This window comes from Diaphorina citri, unplaced genomic scaffold (assembly GCF_000475195.1).
Source record: "Diaphorina citri unplaced genomic scaffold, Diaci psyllid genome assembly version 1.1 scaffold984, whole genome shotgun sequence".
Lineage (NCBI taxonomy): Eukaryota > Metazoa > Arthropoda > Insecta > Hemiptera > Psyllidae > Diaphorina > Diaphorina citri.
The window spans coordinates 86862-104738 of NW_007378415.1; the positions used below are offsets into that span (position 1 = coordinate 86862).

Genomic DNA, 17877 nt, shown 5'->3' on the forward strand with positions numbered 1-17877 from the left:
GGGGAACGAATTGAGTCCGAGGTTAATTTTGCTCAGATTGTCGACAACGGATTAAAAAAAAAGGTCAGTTGGACTCAATGCGATGGCTCTCGAACATGGTTCTTTTTGGGACTGATAAATAATCAACAACATTCTGCATTAGAAAATCCATTTACCCCCAAAAATGACCAAGGCATCACAGTTAGGGCATTCTGACATAAAAGCCTTTAGTTAACTTGATAAAGGGTTTAATTACTAAGGCCTTACTCGTAAGTAAATCTAACCGGGAACTTTTCAATCAAAAGTTTTACCAAAGCAAAAATGGTAGTTATGTACTTCGATACCTAAGGTATCTACATTAAGTTTATAAAGAGAAGCTTATTTATTCCGCATTTGTTTTGCTCTTTTTGAAACTTTTGAAATAGGTACCTAACCTACTTTATCTGTAATTTATCAGACAAACTACAACTTTCTGTTTGTTTTTCTAACCCAGTTAGAAAAAAAAGTTGGTCCGTAGGTATTTGGAAGATCTAAAGAGAAACACAAGTAATCTAAAACCCAGTCTGGAAAAAAATTATAACACCCATGTAAACAAAAAAAAACATTCATGTGGTCTGAGTAGAAGGCTGAACTGCTGAACATAATTAAATCCTGCAATCTAAAAATACTCGAAAGCCTCCTATGTCTGGAACAGCTTTTTTCTCATTTGAAAACCTTAGAATCTTTTTTTCTCGAGTTTTCACAAAGTTACGAGTTTAAAAATGCTCCGCACTCTTTTTTTTTAGTTGGTCCGTAGGTATTTGGAAGATCTAAAGAGAAACCCAAGTAATCTAAAACCCAGTCTGGCAAAAAATTATAACACCCATGTAAACAAAAATAAACATTCATGTGGTCTGAGTAGAAGGCTGAACTGCTGAACATAATAAATTAAATCCTGCAATCTAAAAATACTCGAAAGCCTCTATGTCTGAAACAGCTTTTTTTCTCATTTGAAAACCTTAGAATCTTTTTTTCTCGAGTTTTCACAAAGTTACGAGTTTAAAAATGCTCCGCACTCTTTTTTTTTCGAGCTTTTTTCATAGAAAATTATGAAACTTTTGTGTTTACCTAACTTCTTTCTGACATACCTTACATACTTGTGAAACTTTCCAAGAAAAGAATGTAAAAAACAATTTGCCAGGTAGTAAAAAAGCAAAGTTTTTCGTAAACAAAAGAAAATCCTGTGTGTACCTACCTATGTGTTCAAATAACGTCGGTAATTTATCTATGAACAAACCTTGGAAAATGGACAATGAACCTTGGAAAATGTGGACATTAGTTCTCCTCTACTACCAAATGTAGGTATGTGTGTTCAAATAACGTCGGTTATTTATCTATGAACAAACCTTGGAAAATGGACAATGAACCTTGGAAAATGTGGACATTAGTTCTCCTCTACTACCAAATGTAGGTATGTACCTATTTATTAATTTGTGTTCTCTCTACCAAATTTAATATGTAGTCTGCAATTTCTATCTTTTTAATTTGTGTAAAATATTGCAGGTTTGAAACCGTAGATTATTATCGGATGGAATCCTCAATATATTATTGAGTGAATAAAATAAATTGGAAAAGGGAAACTTTATTTCATTTTCATTATTTTTTTCTTTTAATTTTTTAACTGAAGCGAATGTCAGCCTTTGATAATAAAACCGCAGGGTTTCAAAACTTCAAACCGAATATATCAAAGTTGATTGCCTAGTCAAGCGTTGGGATGTTTTATTGTACCCCATCATGGATGACTGCACATCACCAAATATTCGGCACGACATTATCAAAAGTTGACAGAAAAAGCAAAAAAAAAAAAAGAAAGGAAGCGGAGGAGAAATAGGAAGGAGGAGAGGGAGGTTAAGACGAAAAGAAGGAGGAGGAGGAGAAGGAGAAGAAGAAGAAGAAAGAAGAGGAGCAGAATGAAAAAGAAGAAGAAGTCGAAGAGAAGGAGGAGAATAACAGGATGACGAAAAAAAGAAGGAGTTGATTGCCTAGTCAAGCGTTGGGATGTTTTATTATACCCCATCATGGATGACTGCACATCACCAAATATTCGGCACGACATTATCAAAAGTTGACAGAAAAAGCCAAAAAAAAAGAAGAAGAAGCGGAGGAGAAATAGGAAGAAGGAGAGGGAGGTTAAGACGAAAAGAAGGAGGAGGAGGAGGAGAAGGAGAAGAAGAAGAAAGAAGAGGAGCAGAATGAAAAAGAAGAAGAAGTCGAAGAGAAGGAGGAGAATAACAGGATGACGAAAAAAAAGAAGAAGAGGAGGAAGAAGAAGAGGAGGAGGAGAAGGAGAATGAGAAGAATAAGGAAAAGAAGGAGATGGAGAAAAGCAAACAGGAAGGATGGAGGAAGAATAACTCTGTTGGAAGAAGAGGAGGAAGAAGAAGAGGAGGAGAAGGAGAATGAGAAGAATAAGGAAAAGAAGGAGATGGAGAAAAGCAAACAGGAAGGATGGAGGAAGAATAACTCTGTTGGAGTTATAATATAAAAAAGAATAAAAAGAACTGAAAAGGGGATAAAAACTGGAAGAGTTAAATAGGACTTCCAGGATTTTTTTTTTTTTTCAAAACTAAGTTATTTGAAAAATTTCGTCTCATATGAATTTTATCTCGGTCTTTTTTCATCTTAATGTATAAAATAATAATAATATGTACCAGTATACCTATATATATAAAAAAAATAAAGTTAAAAAAAGCAGCATTTATTTCCAGACCATTAAGTGAAGCAAAAAATATACATTAGCTATTTTGTACATTTATATATTTTAAGTACCTATTTATGTACATATATATTTTCAGTAACTAATATTTATGTATATTTCAATACGTTATTGTTGAATTATGTTTATTTTTGGCTCTCAATATTATTTTTCCAAAGTTCAAACTCAGGAAAACTTGTCATAGACATCTCTTTCTCTCCCCTTTCTCTCTCTAAATTTATCTGTCTCTTTCTTCCTATAATTGGCTTTTGTTTCAAGTATAGGTACTAAAATATTATTACCTAATCTAATTCATAATTCCTTGGAAAATACCCAACTCTGTTGGGAATATGAATGTAGGTATGTTGCCAAAAGGCCTTTCATTTCTAATAATACTTTCCAAAGATGGTTCATACCCACCTTCTTTTTTGTATTGAATCCGACCAATCCAATCCAGATGGATTCAAGAATCTGGAATTCTGGATAATTTGGATTCCCTTTCATTTTTCTTGCAAAGAGATATTTTTTACTTCTCTCTTTAGAATCCCTATCTTCTACCACTGATGTGAACCAAACAAATCCAGTCCCCGAGTCGATCCCTTGGATTCATTGGAATCGGATTTTCAAAAGATCTTTTTTCAAAATGAATTCGGATTCTTTGTATTCAGAACCTTTTCACAATGTTTGTGCTATCACAATATCACAAAGAGTCCCCCCCTTCCCAATTCCATTCTACTTATTTACTCACTATTCAAATTGTTGTTGCTGTGGCTTTAGCTTTCGCCGAAGGGCGATAGCAGAATAAAAGAAAGATGATGTGTTTTTGTATCTGCTATACACCGGGGTGATGGTCTCTAGCTCTAGCCATGTTAAATTGGCTGGCTCGTCCTGAACCGCAGTCAACAATCGTGAGGGCTTGTGCTTGGTCTTTAAAAACAGAACCCTTTGAGGAACTGCCAGCTTGCTAGGCTGGTTAGGGTTAGCTGTTCTCCTCCCTGTTTATAGTCCCACAGCCAGACGCTAGTCTTCTCTCTGTTTAACGTCCCCTAGCCAGACAGCACTATTCAAATTCAATCCAATCGCCTGACAACAAAATTGGAATAATTTCTGTATCTAGAAAAAATGCAAAATACCTAATACCTACCTAGTACCTAGATAGGTAATCTCATTGATTAGATTATGGTATCCCTAATCTGAAGTTGTACATTTTTGTACAAGCTTGGTTTTACATTTTTTGTCCAGATGTCACCTTTAATGAAGGACACGATTACAAAGGAGCTAGACTAAAAGATACTTTAAGTGTCAGACCGTCTATTAGTGTCAAATTCAATCAAAGACTTTGATATTTTGTGAAGATAGACAGTTAATTAAACTGACTCTTGTGGAAATTTGAACTAGTGAATTGAAATAAATTAAAGTGAAATGGAATAGAAGTAGTGAAATAAAATAAAGGAAATTTTCAATTGGCTTGGAAAATGATGCTGACGAAATTCCAAACAAAATGAAGAAGAGTGAGGAAAGAAAGAATTAAGAGAGAAATGAAGGAATGAAGAAAACTCGACTTACAACGCCGAATAAAATTGTATGAATGCCGTAAAACTATTTAGATATGCAATGTGCAACACACGTAAAATTTCAATCTTCTTGTGATAAATACCTAATTTATTCCAGAATTATTTTGGAATAAAAGTTGGCCCCTTTGATTAGATTGATTTTTAGGACATTCTCTGCCATTCAACCCTTTGACCTACTCTTTCTCTCTGGTGTAGTTCATTTAAATATTTTTATTTAATTTATAAAATACTTTCTCAAACTATCTTAAAAAAATAGGTACCTAGCTAGGTAATCAACAATAATACATCGAAGTACTTGTCGTAAAATGTCGCTTTTCCTATTTAGGTACATTGTGATTGTGCTGAGTTCTTTGCCTGAACTCGGAATCAAACCACCGTCAGAGTCAAAGTTCGCACAAACAAAAAATAACCTGTAAAGATATTAAAGAACTTAGCAGAAAAGCCTCGAATGAAAGGTACCTATTTTACAAAGAAATCCGATACAAGAACCTTTCGAATGTCATAAAACATCATTACTCGAATTGGCTTTACAATTTAGGAAAGGGTTTTGTGTGGTTTGAAAATGTATTTCGAGTTTCGAGTAATTCGACCTGTAGACAAAAAATATGACGAAAAAATTCCAAGACCCAAATATTTCAGGGGGGGAAATCCTATGAAGAGTAAATAAATGAATTTGCTATTTACAAAAGAGGTGTTTACTTTGGCATGCAGACAAAAATCTCTTCAAAAAAGCTTTTGAAGAAAGAAAAAAAGGAGGCAACTTTGAACCGAAAGAAATGTAAACAAGTAAGTAAATAGAGTTAAAACACTATTGATGAATCATTGTGAAGGATGCCAAGATTTTTTCCAAAACCATTAGATCAGGGGTTCCCAGACAGGGACGCACTCCGCTGGAGGGGGTGAGGCGTGAAGAAAAGGGGCCCCACTTTTAGTTGAAGAAAAATAAATATTTTTTAGTCTTAGACGACAGTATAAATTAATCACCAACCAACCTGTTCAAATAATATAGACATACCTATGTTGAAGCATCTTAGTAAAAACCTATCAAACTATTAATGTAATATTATAAATACCTACCTATTAGTATTTGTTTTGGAGTAGAAGAGCCTATTTTGCATGTGAGAGCACCAAAGCTGCATTGCAGGAACATCCTTTTAGGATCCTTTGCAAGTTTATCCCTTGCCTTTCCTGACAATCAAACCCTCACTATTTGTTTGGCCTTGGGACAGGCTGTTATATGCTGGATTGCACACCCCTCAGGCTAGTGTTTAACTCTTCTTTTACATTCCTTATTTATAAGCCGGAGTGCACCTTGAATTCCAAAAGCACAGCCGAAAAAATGTCTACTCCAGATACACAGTCATCACTATTTGTTTGGCCTTGGGACAGGCTGTTATATGCTGGATTGCACACCCCTCAGGCTAGTGTTTAACCCTTCTTTTACATTCCTTATTTATAAGCCGGAGTGCACCTTGAATTCCAAAAGCACAGCCGAAAAAATGTCTACTCCAGATACACAGTCTCCAGGCTTCTTACATAAAATAAACTGGATTTTAATTAAAAAAAAAATACAAAAAAAAAAATACAAAATTATAGCTAAAGGTTTTTTCCTCTTTCTTTCTTTCTTCCTTCTCTACGTCTCCTTCTCCTCCTCCTTCTTCTTCTTCTTCTTCTCCTCCTCCCCCTTCTCCTTCTTCTTTTTTGCCTAAAAGAAAAGTTTTGTGCCATTTTTTTTTTTTCAAACCAAAGAGAGAGAGAGAGAGAGAGAGAAGATTAGATTCGTATAAGCTTAACCCATCCTTTAGGGCCGTTCGCCCCTACACCTAAGCCTCGGAGTGGGCTTTTTGTGTTTGGAGTTAAGCTGAGAGGGAGAAAGGGAGAGAAAGAGGGAATGAGAGAGAGAGGAAGGGAGGGAGGGAGAGAGGGAGAAAGGATAATGATGATAATAATTAATTTATTACTTTTTCTGTATTACAATAACAACAATTTTTTTTTTTTTATTTAATACCTATCTAGAAACAAACCTTTTCATATTTAATATTCTACATTTTCTTCTCCAGTGATTTTTCAACCTCCCTCCAGGCTTTACGAAAATTTTTCAACATTTTTGCTGAAAACTGACAAAAATATAAAAGATAAGAGAAAGAAAAAGGGACAAGGAGAAAGAGAGAGAGAAAGAAAACAAGTAAGAATGAGGGAGAAAAAGAAGGGAAGGAATGAGGGATTCAGAGAGATAAAAAAAGAGAAGAGAGAAAGAGGACGAAAGAGTAAGGTATGAAAAAGAGAGGAGAGGTTTTATACTTTATTATATTTATCTATCTGGTTCCTATAGAATATCCTGTAGGTACGAAATATTTTAAAATTTTTGTAATGTACGACATGATTCGCTAAGTTACAAAACACCTATCTCACAGGGACGTATTTTGGTGGGAACCCCTTGAAAGCTAATATTCTTTCAATGCCCCCCCCCTGTCGCGAAAGTCGCGATTTAAACACGGAAGTGTTAGAAAATTATTTAGTTAAACTTTAATGAGAGAATGGTTGCTAGGGAGAGTAAACTCAACAACAAATCATTCTGAAAGTTTTTTCGCACTTTCCCTGATGCTAACAGCAATTTTTAATGATTTCTTTCTCATTTTTTTAGCCCGTCCTTCCTTTATTTCTTTCTTTTTTCGTCCATTGTGAAATAACAAAAGCTCTTTGTGGTGAAGTGATTTCTCATTGAGTTTACGGGTGGGTGTGGGGCACCTCTTGGTGAAAAATAGAACAGCCATTTATCTTCTGCCCCAGAAAGCATTGGTCCGTTGTTTGAGCATACTTCGTTATGGTACCTAGAGCGATAGTGGTCAACACTTCACTTCACTGCTTCTTGTTATCCTTCTTTTTATTTTTCTTCATCTCCTTCTCCTACTCCTCCTTTTCTTTCTTTTTCTTCTTCTTCTCCTACTCCTCCATCTTTTAGAGCTCCTTCTTGTTCTGCTTTTTCAGGCTTTACTTCACATTTTCTCGGTTTAATTTAGGGTCAGCGTTACCTTTCTTTTGTTCTAACCTCTCTATTGACACAAACCGGAATTATTTCAAGACAGGAATATTATTTTTCATTAGTTTAGCACCTTTTTCAGTGGACAAGGGTCATAGTGACATCAGTTGGATTGGGTGGATTCAAGAATCTAGAATTCTGGATAATTTGGATTCCCGTTCATTTTTCTTGTAAAGAGATATTTTTTACTTCTCTTTTTAGAATCCCTATCTTCTACCACTGATGTGAACCAAACAAATCCAGTCCCCGCGTGGATTCCTTGCATTCACTGGATTCGGATTTTCAAAAGACCTTTTTCAAAATAAATTCGGATTCTTTGGATTCAGAACCTTTTCACATTGTTTGCGCTATCACAATACCCCTTCCCAATTCCATTCTACTTATTTACTCACTATTCGAATTGTTGTTGTGGCTTTAGCTTTCGCCGAATGGCGATAGCAGAATAAAGGAAAGATGTCTTTTTGTATCTGCTATACACCGGGGTGATGGTCTCTAGCTCTAGCCATGTTAAATTGGCTGGCTTGTCCTGAACCGCAGTCAACAATCGTGAGGACTTGTGCTTGGTCTTTAAAAGCAGAGAGAACCCTTTGAGGAACTGCCATCTTGCTAGGCTGGTTAGGGTTAGCTGTTCTCCTCCCTGTTTATAGTCCCACAGCCAGACGCTAGTCTTCTCTCTGTTTAACGTCCCCTAGCCAGACAGCATATGCAATGTAAGTAATGGTTTGTTTATTTTCCCTTGGGTCGGACCTAATCTGGGACTCCAAATTTCAATGATCTCCTATGTATGACTGCTTGACAACAAAATTGGAATAATTTCTGTATCTAGAAAAAATGCAAAATACCTACCTACCTAGTACCTAGATAGGTAATTCTCATTGATTAGATTGTGGTATCCCTAATCTGAAGTTGTACATTTTTGTACAAGCTTGGTTTTACATTTTTTGTCCAGATGTCACCTCCAATGAAGGACACGAGTACAACGGAGCTAGACTAAAAGATACTTTAAGTGTCAGACCGTCTATCAGTGTCAAATTCAATCAAAGACGTTGATATTTTATGAAGAAAGACAGTTAATTAAACTGACTCTTGTGGAAATTTGAACTAGTGTGAATTGAAATAAAATAAAAGTGAAATGAAATAGAAGTATAAAATTCCAAACAAAATGAAGAAGAGTGAGGAAAGAAAGAATTAAGAGAGAAATGAAGGAAGGAAGAAAACTCGACTTACCTACAACGCCGAATAAAATTGTATGAATGCCGTAAAACTATTTAGATATGCAATGTGCAACACACGTAAAATTTCAATGTTCTTGTGATAATAATAATGGTTTATTTCTTGTAGGTAACTCAAACAATCTCTTTTTGATGTTCCTATAATAAGTACACATTAATACTTTTCAGGAACAGGGTAAATTCTGGAATAAAAGTTGACCCCTTTGATGATTGATTTTTAGGACATTCTCTGCCATTCAACCCTTTGACCTACTTTTTCTCTCTGGGTATGTCTTCATTTTTAAATATTTTTATTTAATTATAAAATACTTTCTCAAACTATCTTAAAAAATAGGTACCTAGCTAGGTAATCAACAATAAAACAATAATACATCGAAGTACTTGTCGTAAAATGTCGATTTTTCTATTTAGGTACATCGTGATTGTGCTGAGTTCTTTGCCTGACCTCGGAATCATACCACCGTCAGACTCAAAGTTCGCGCAAACAAAAAATAACCTGTAAAGATATTAAAGAACTTAGCAGAAAAGCCTCGAATGAAAGGTATTTTACAAAGAAATCCGATACAAGAACCTTTCGAATGTCATAAAACATCATTACTCGAATTGGCTTTACAATTTAGGAAAGGGTTTTGTGTTAAAATGTATTTCGAGTTTCGAGTAATTCGACCTGTAGACAAAAAATATGACGAAAAAATTCCAAGACCCAAATATTTCAGGGGGGGAAATCCTATGAAGAGTAAATAAATGAATTTGCTATTTACAAAAGAGGTGTTTACTTTGGCATGCAGACAAAAATTTCTTCAAAAAAGCTTTTGAAGAAAGAAAAAAAGGAGGCAACTTTGAACCGAAAGAAATGTAAACAAGTAAGTAAATTCAACCTGAAATGGCCCCATTGGAAATTAACACATAAAATCAGTTTGTATCCCAATCAAAGTTCCCAGTACTCTTTTAGGGTCAATAAAGCAATCTGTAACTTTCTATGGGGTTTACAATAAAGCAATCTGTAACTTTCTATGCTGCAACTTTCCAACTGTCAAGTTTGAGTTAAGGAGTTACAAGTTCGAGACTCACCAGGTACAAAATTAATCACTGTTTTAGCAAAGGCCAAAAGATTCCTCGCAAAATGTAGATATCTGCCATGAAACAGAATGGTTTATTTACCCAAAAAGTGTTCTGGGGACTTCTTTGGGACTAAAAACTGATTTTACACGTTTTCCTATGTGTCAAATTGAAATTGAACACTGTATACCAGCTATATTTGGTTGATAGGCACAATGAATCCATCGAAGCTGTTTAAATTGTTCTCGTGTTTTCTTCTCAACTTTTGTTCTGAGAAGTAAATGGAAAGTTAAAATTCATCTCGAACTTAGCGTCTGCCTAAAATGCCTTCTCAGACGTAAAGGAAAACTTCCCTTAACTTTCTAAATCTAAAGATTCTAAAGCCTGCAGGCACTTTTTGAAGACGTTACTCACTTGAGCAACCTACCAATGTAAATTAAGTACCTTCCAAGTAAGAAAAACTAATGTATTAAGTGCTTTCTACCTATTAAGAAAGAACTTTGAGTAATTTATGCCTATTGAACTCATGATCCATATCTAGCTAACTAATTATCTTCGTAACTGAGATTAATTGAAAGCTTTTATTCAAGGAGGGAAAAAAGATAAGGAAGAAAATTAATTTTGAGTGAAAGCAGCCTTAATGTTTTCGATTTCCAATATTTCCATAGAAAAGTATTGAAAGGAAGGGGGGGAAATCCTATGAAGAGTAAATAAATGAATTTGCTATTTACAAAAGAGGTGTTTACTTTGGCATGCAGACAAAAATTTCTTCAAAAAAGCTTTTGAAGAAAGAAAAAAAGGAGGCAACTTTGAACCGAAAGAAATGTAAACAAGTAAGTAAATAGAGTTAAAACACTATTGATGAATCATTGTGAAGGATGCCAAGATTTTTTCCAAAACCATTAGATCAGGGGTTCCCAGACAGGGACGCACTCCGCTGGAGGGGGTGAGGCGTGAAGAAAAGGGGCCCCACTTTTAGTTGAAGAAAAACAAATATTTTTTAGTCTTAGACGACAGTATAAATAAATCACCAACTAACCTGTTCAAATAATATAGGCAGGCATGTTCAAAGAGAGGCAGATACAAAATGATGTCTTTTTTTTACTCTGCCAACACCATTCGGCGAAAGCTAAAGCCGCTACAACAACAACAACAACGACAACAACAATAATATAGGCATACCTATGTTGAAGCGTCTTAGTAAAAACCTATCAAACTATTAATGTAATATCATAAATACCTACCTATTAGTATTTGTTTTGGAGTAGAAGAGCCTATTTTGCATGTGAGAGCACCAAAGCTGCATTGCAGGAACATCCTTAAATATTTTTTAGTCTTAGACGACAGTATAAATTAATCACCAACCAACCTGTTCAAATAATATAGACATACCTATGTTGAAGCATCTTAGTAAAAACCTATCAAACTATTAATGTAATATTATAAATACCTACCTATTAGTATTTGTTTTGGAGTAGAAGAGCCTATTTTGCATGTGAGAGCACCAAAGCTGCATTGCAGGAACATCCTGCTGGAGGGGGTGAGGCGTGAAGAAAAGGGGCCCCACTATTAGTTGAAGAAAAATAAATATTTTTTAGTCTTAGACGACAGTATAAATCTATAAATAAATCACCAACTAACCTGCTCAAATTAATAATATAGGCATACCTATGTTGAAGCATCTTAGTGAAAACCTATCAAACTATTAATGAAATATTATAAATACCTACCTATTAGTATTAGTTACCTAGTTGTTTTGGAGTAGAAGAGCCTATTTTGCATGTGAGAGCACCAAAGCTGCATTGCAGAAACATCCTTTTAGGATCCTTTGCAAGTTTATCCCTTGCCTTTCCAAACCCTCACTATTTGTTTGGCCTTGGGACAGGCTGCTATATGCTGGATTGCACACCCCTCAGGCTAGTGTTTAACCCTTCTTTTACATTCCTTATTTATAGAGACAAAATGGTTCTTAATATCTCAAAGGTAACTGTTGCTCTTAAGGGTCACTTTAAGTGACCACTCGACCAATGAAACTTTCTACAAGAGGGTATCTGGAAAAGGTCAAGGGGTATCCTCTTGAGTCAAGTTCAACAAGTTAAACACTTGAGAATTCAATTTGAACTTACGTGTAGACAGCTAATGGTTCTCTTTGTCAGAAGTCTGTTGAGATAATGGGTAAGTAATACGAATACAAAGGTAGCGGATTTGTTTAAAGAGCTAGGGCTAAAACATAGGTGGGCACCTATTTGGTTAGGTAGGCAGGTAGTCGAGATGTGTAAAGAAAGGAATTGATATAAATAATTAACTGAGGAAGAGAGAAAGAGGAAGAGAGAGAGAAAGAGAGAGAGAGAGAAAGAGAGAAGAATGGGATGTTACAGGATTTTATAGGATTTGTAGGTACAAGTCCCTACCTACCTCCCTACAGTCCCTATCCGAGCACAAATATTCAACATAATGAACCATCACATTATCAAAAGTACCTATTTATAGTTCATCCAGATCAATGTGATAGCAATGAGTCATCAACTCAAATTACAGGATTTTATAGGATTTGTAGGTACAAGTCCCTACCTACCGCATAGGGGTACCTCCCTACAGTCCCTATCCGAGCACATCCATTCAACATAATGAACCATCACATTATCAAAAGTACCTATTTATAGTTCATCCAGATCAATGTGATAGCAATGAGTCATCAACTCAAAATGAAGGAACCAATCAGATTGCAGGAAATCCTTACATTGTTGCGATTCAGGTAAAGGCCTATTTTTGATAAACTCTCTCTTCTAAAAAGCAGAGGTAGCTCTAAGTTCAGAGGTTGGATTCCAGAACAGGTAAAGTGGATATCTCACTTTTTTAAACTTTCCTTCCTCTCCTATCTTTCTCCTTTCCCCTCCCTTTCCCCCCTCCTATTTTACACTTTCCCTTTTATCCTTTCCTCGCTCTCTCTCTCCCTCTCTCTCTATCTCTTTTCATATCCCGTTTACTCTCTCATTCTCTTCCCCCCCCCCTTCTACTTTGCTTTCTTTTCTGGAAATAATTAAATTTAGGAAGATTTTCGTTCTTTTGAATCTTCCTTTTCTCCTTCTCCTCCTCCTCCTCTTTCTCCTTGTCCTTGTTATTCTTCTTATCCTTCTTTTACTTCGTTTTCCTGTTTGTTCATAATATTTTGCAGTATTATTTCTGTATCAAAAAATCTCTTTTTTTTCCTCTCCCGCATACCTCCTTGTCTCAATTTTCATCCTAATCCACTCTTTTTTTTCCTCTTTTTAAATCATGTAATAAGTTCCTCTCCCGCATACCTCCTTGTCTCAATTTTCATCCTAATCCACTCTTTTTTTTCCTCTTTTTAAATCATGTAATAAGTTACCTACTGCTTAAGAAAATATGTTTATTTTAAGCAGATTTTATGCTGTACAGACATGGAAAGTAAGTGGGTGGGTACAAACACAAATTTTATGCATCAGCTCAATGCTAAAATCAAGGTGAGATAATGGTTATATGTATTGCTGATCGAACTAAGGTTAAATTGTTGATCGAACAATGGCGGAAGTTTTAAACTGGTGTCACTAGAGCTACCCAGTAACTTGTAGAGAAAGAACAGGTCCCCGCCAGCCTCGTTACCTTGGTTGGTGTAGCGCGTCTGCCTTGTAAGCGCAAGGCCGTGGGTTCAATTCCGACCCGGGGAGGATTTTATCCTGAACAGATAATGTTCGTTCTCGGAACGGCTGGCTTTCTCCTATCCTGTCTTCCTTCTCTCTTAGATTTCGGGACGATAAGACTTTGGCAGTTACAGTTCCCTCTATCAAACCTTTTGGGGACAAAGACTCTGGGAAACTGATGAAGCTCTGGTGAAAATGGAAGATATTTTCTTTCTATGTGTAAAGATATTTGCATTCAGTCATTTTGTGTAATCTGAGATATACCTCTCTTAGCGGCCAAACCTAATCTAGGTTACCTTCTGAGTCCAATTACGAAATTGGACGTACACACAGGCCGACTGCCAACACTACCTTATATATGTACGTCCCTACCTGTATAAGTATTACCTACCTGTATAAGTATTACCTATCTGTATAAGTATTACCTATACTTATACTCTTTTGAATCCTAATGTTTTCAACATCGGAGAGAAAAAGGCCCATCATCATTAGATTATACGTAAAGGATACAGGTACTTTTACTTATTACATAGGTACGTGACTTAGATTCCTTCTTTTTGCTTCCCAATAAATCAGGGCCGAATTTTTAGGGTTGTAACTTTTCCGTCCTAATAGCTTTTCCATGGGGGCCGTGAATTTCTTGGCCTGTTCGATGGAAACCTGCTGAAAATCCCCGGCCCTCGTATTTTTCTTCATTTCCCAACAATACAGGGTGGTTCGTGATTTGCGAACCACGCTTATATCTCAGAAACGGCTGGGAATTAAGGAATGAAATAAACGGCATCATGTTTATTCACTTCGTTCAGTGAACCGTAGAGCTCATTCAGAAGAGGGACCACTCTTTACGGTCCCGTGAAGACAAGTTTGATTAATTTCCTTTATATGAAGAGGTACCAAACCAGCCTAGCGAACCAGCCTTGGAGGGTAGCTCGTCTGCCTTGTAAGCGCTAGGTCGCGGGTGCAACAGATAAGGTTCGTTCTCGGAACGGCTCGCTTTCTCACTTCGTTCAGTGAACCGTGGAGCTCATTCAGAAGAGGGACCACTCTTTACGGTCCCGCGAAGACAAGTTTGATTAATTTCCTTTATGTGAAGATGAGGTACCAAACCAGCCTAGCGTAGCCAGCCTTGGAGGGTAGCTCGTCTGCCTTGTAAGCGCTAGGTCGCGGGTGCAACAGATAAGGTTCGTTCTCGGAACGGCTCGCTTTCTCCTGTCCTGTCTTTTAGGTAGGTACATCTCTTTTCGATTTTGACGAGTTACGAGTCCAAATTTCTACCACCGTGCTCAATAAGTGCTTGTATGCACATGAAATTTGGTGCTATTACTTGTTGTAGTGTTTGTGTTGGTGTTATTTTGGTGATTTTTTTTTTTTTTTGTATTATGAGTCCATTTTTGTTTACCACTTTGCTCACTCGGTGGTTGTATGTAAATGTGGGTGCTATTTCTGTTGGTGGTCTTACTTGTAGTTGTTCATTATGTTGTGGTAGATAACGTCACTTTTCAAACCTCCATCCCCCCTCCCTCCCTACGCTTGGACCTTGACCTACCTGACCTTCTAAGGTCGTGGGAATATTTTCTTTCTTTCTCTCTCTCTCTCTCTCTCTCTCTCTCTCTCTCTCTCTCTCTCTCAAGTATTCAAATTCATTAGGTATTAAAATAAAGTATTCAAATTCATTTCTATGTTTTGTTTCAGAATGCATCACGAGTGTGTAGAGATGTGGCCGGAGGAAAGGCACGGCCAAATCTACACAGCTTTCATATTCACGTTCACCTTTGCCATTCCACTCCTAGGCCTGGCCTACACCTACTCCATCATCGCGTGGAAACTGTGGTGGCGATCCGCGCCTGGCAATGCTGATCCGTGCCGGGACTTACATCAGCTCAATGCTAAAATCAAGGTGAGAACTGGCGCTGATCGAACAAAGATTAAATTGCTGATCGAGCAAAGATTTAATATTTAAATTGGAAGATGAACGAAAGGGTTAGTGGTTAGTGAAATGTATCCTGGTTTGATTGTGTCCCTGGTGTGGTCAAGGCGCGCGCTTGGTAATTAGGAGAACTTTTTTAGAGGTTTCATTGAGGGAAATGTCATTATTGTCCTGAAAACGAAGAGAGGAGGAAGACAGGATAGGAAAAAGCCAGCCGTTCCGAGAACGAACCTTATTTGTTCATTATAAAATCTGCCTCGGGCAGGAATCTCCAAGCTAACATGGGTGGATATTTCTGAGTTGCTGAGAAGTTCTGGTGAAACTTGAAGATTATTTTTCTTTCCTTGTGTAGTGATGTTAGGTATACGTTTCTTTCTTTGTGTAGTGATGTTACGTATGAACTCTGCAATGTTATGTCTTTCGGGACGGATTTTCATTCAGTAATTTTGTTTATTCAGAGATATACTTCTCTTAGCCTCCAAACCCAATCTATATATTACCTTCTGGGTGACGAAATCTGACTTACACACAGGCTGACTGCCGACACTACCTATAGGTATGTGTAGGTATACCGTATACGTTCCTATACGTACGTATAAGTACTACCTACCTACTCTTCCGAATCCTAATGTTTTCAACATCGGAAAAAGAAGAGAAAAAGGCCCATCATCATTAGACTTCACACTTTATTGTCTCTCAATTGACAGCAGAGTCCCGGAGTTTTTGTGGACATAAAATGAGAAACATCAGTGAAAAGGTACCTATTTACCAAGCTAGATATCTTGTTCTCTTGGGAGGACTTTGGAGTAAACTCACCTTTCCCTGTAGCCTGCTAGTTCTCTCGTACATTGTCTCTCTATTATAAAATAATCGGTTTTAAAGCCACTGAGGTTAGTGGTGTAGTGGTTAGCGCGGTGGATTTCGGATCTGGAGGTTGGTGGTTCTAGTCCAAGTCAAGTCGTAAAATTTAGCGTGGTGCATTAAGCGGGGAACGACATTTATGACAAGCATTTGTGCTTAACACAATTAAAGTTCCTCCTTCCTTAATGGGTTTTAATTTTTAAAAGAGAGGGGAATCCAAAGTTGTGACTTTGTTGAAAAATGAACAACTCATCCCTAAAGGGAATTCAGTTTAAAAGTTTTTAGTAAAAACCAATTCTGTTTGATTTCAGGTGGTCAAGATGTTGGTGACGATCGTGGTCATGTTCGCTCTCTGCTGGCTGCCACTCCAACTCTTCCTGTTCCTGTTCTACTTCCTGCCCGACTTTGGCGTTCAGCACAACGACACTGCCTGGCAGATTTACGCCCTGTCCTATTTCGCATGCCATTGGATGGCCAACGCTAACAGCTGTGTCAATCCGTTAGTGTATTGTTTCATGAGCGACAACTTTAGGGTAAGTTTTTGCATGTCACTTTGGAGGGCCAACTAACAGCTGTGTCAATCCATTCGTGTATTGTTTTATAAGCGACAACTTTAGGGTAAGTTTTTGCATGTCACTTTGGAGGGCCAACTAACAGCTGTGTCAATCCGTTCGTGTATTGTTTTATGAGCGACAACTTTAGGGTAAGTTTTTGCATGTCACTTTGGAGGGCCAACTAACAGCTGTGTCAATCCATTCGTGTATTGTTTTATAAGCGACAACTTTAGGGTAAGTTTTTGCATGTCACTTTGGAGGGCCAACTAACAGCTGTGTCAATCCATTCGTGTATTGTTTTATAAGCGACAACTTTAGGGTAAGTTTTTGCATGTCACTTTGGAGGGCCAACTAACAGCTGTGTCAATCCGTTCGTGTATTGTTTTATGAGCGACAACTTTAGGGTAAGTTTTTGCATGTCACTTTGGAGGGCCAACTGGTTTACCACCCGCCTGGTTTACCACCACACCAATTAAAATTAAAAATAGGGGCCCCAATCATGCTGCTGCGAAATTTGCAACCACCAAAGCTTTGTAATGGTACCCGCCTGCAAATAAAATCATTTCAAAAAACGTCATAGAGACGATGATTATAACTGGTGTAGGTGTAGGACAGGGTGAATTAGTTTTTCTTCCAAGAATACCCCTTATACCGTCAGACTAATCAAATTAACTTCAAACGTGTTCAATTTCCAATCAAGCTATGCTTTGCAATGACGATTAACAAAGCACAGGGTCAAACTCTCAATGTGGCCGGAATTGATCTACGTGAAGACTGCTTTTCTAATGGCCAATTGTATGTTGCCTGTTCCCGTGTAAGCTCTTCCAAAGATTTGGTTATTTTCCAGCCACATGGGATCACTGCCAACATTGTATATAAGGAGATTCTCTAATCAAAACTTCAAAACACGCTATTATAGAGAGAACGATATTAGAGAGTCTTAGATAGAGGGAGATAGAGAGTCTGAGATAATGAGAACGATAGAGTGTCAGAGAGAGAGAGAGAGAGAGAGAGAGAGAGAGAGAGAGAGAGAGAGAGAGAGAGAGAGAGAGAGAGAAATTTTATGGAGTTTGTTTTTTTTTTAAAAAAAAAAAAAAAAAAAAAAAAAAAAAAAAAAAACTGGAAACAATTTATTGTAAGTGTAATGTATCACATCATGATGTTGACGCATCTTTTTTTTTATCGATCACAGAAGTTTTATCAGGACTATGCTTTATTTTATTTTTTGAGGTTTAACAGAGGCACAGAGGGAACT

The 17877-nt window shown here is 37.0% G+C and overlaps 1 protein-coding gene across 1 annotated transcript in view; it reads left to right on the forward strand.

The window, feature by feature from the left end:
* Positions 1 to 17514, forward strand: part of LOC103513548 (substance-K receptor-like) — a 48206-nt gene extending 30692 nt beyond the window's left edge. Inside the window, exons 4-6 of the mRNA XM_026826716.1 lie at positions 14973 to 15177; positions 16380 to 16601; positions 17281 to 17514. Of these exons, the coding sequence (XP_026682517.1) occupies positions 14973 to 15177; positions 16380 to 16601; positions 17281 to 17514 (661 nt within the window). The remainder of the gene's footprint in view (positions 1 to 14972; positions 15178 to 16379; positions 16602 to 17280) is intronic.
* Positions 17515 to 17877: the final 363 nt, after the last annotated feature.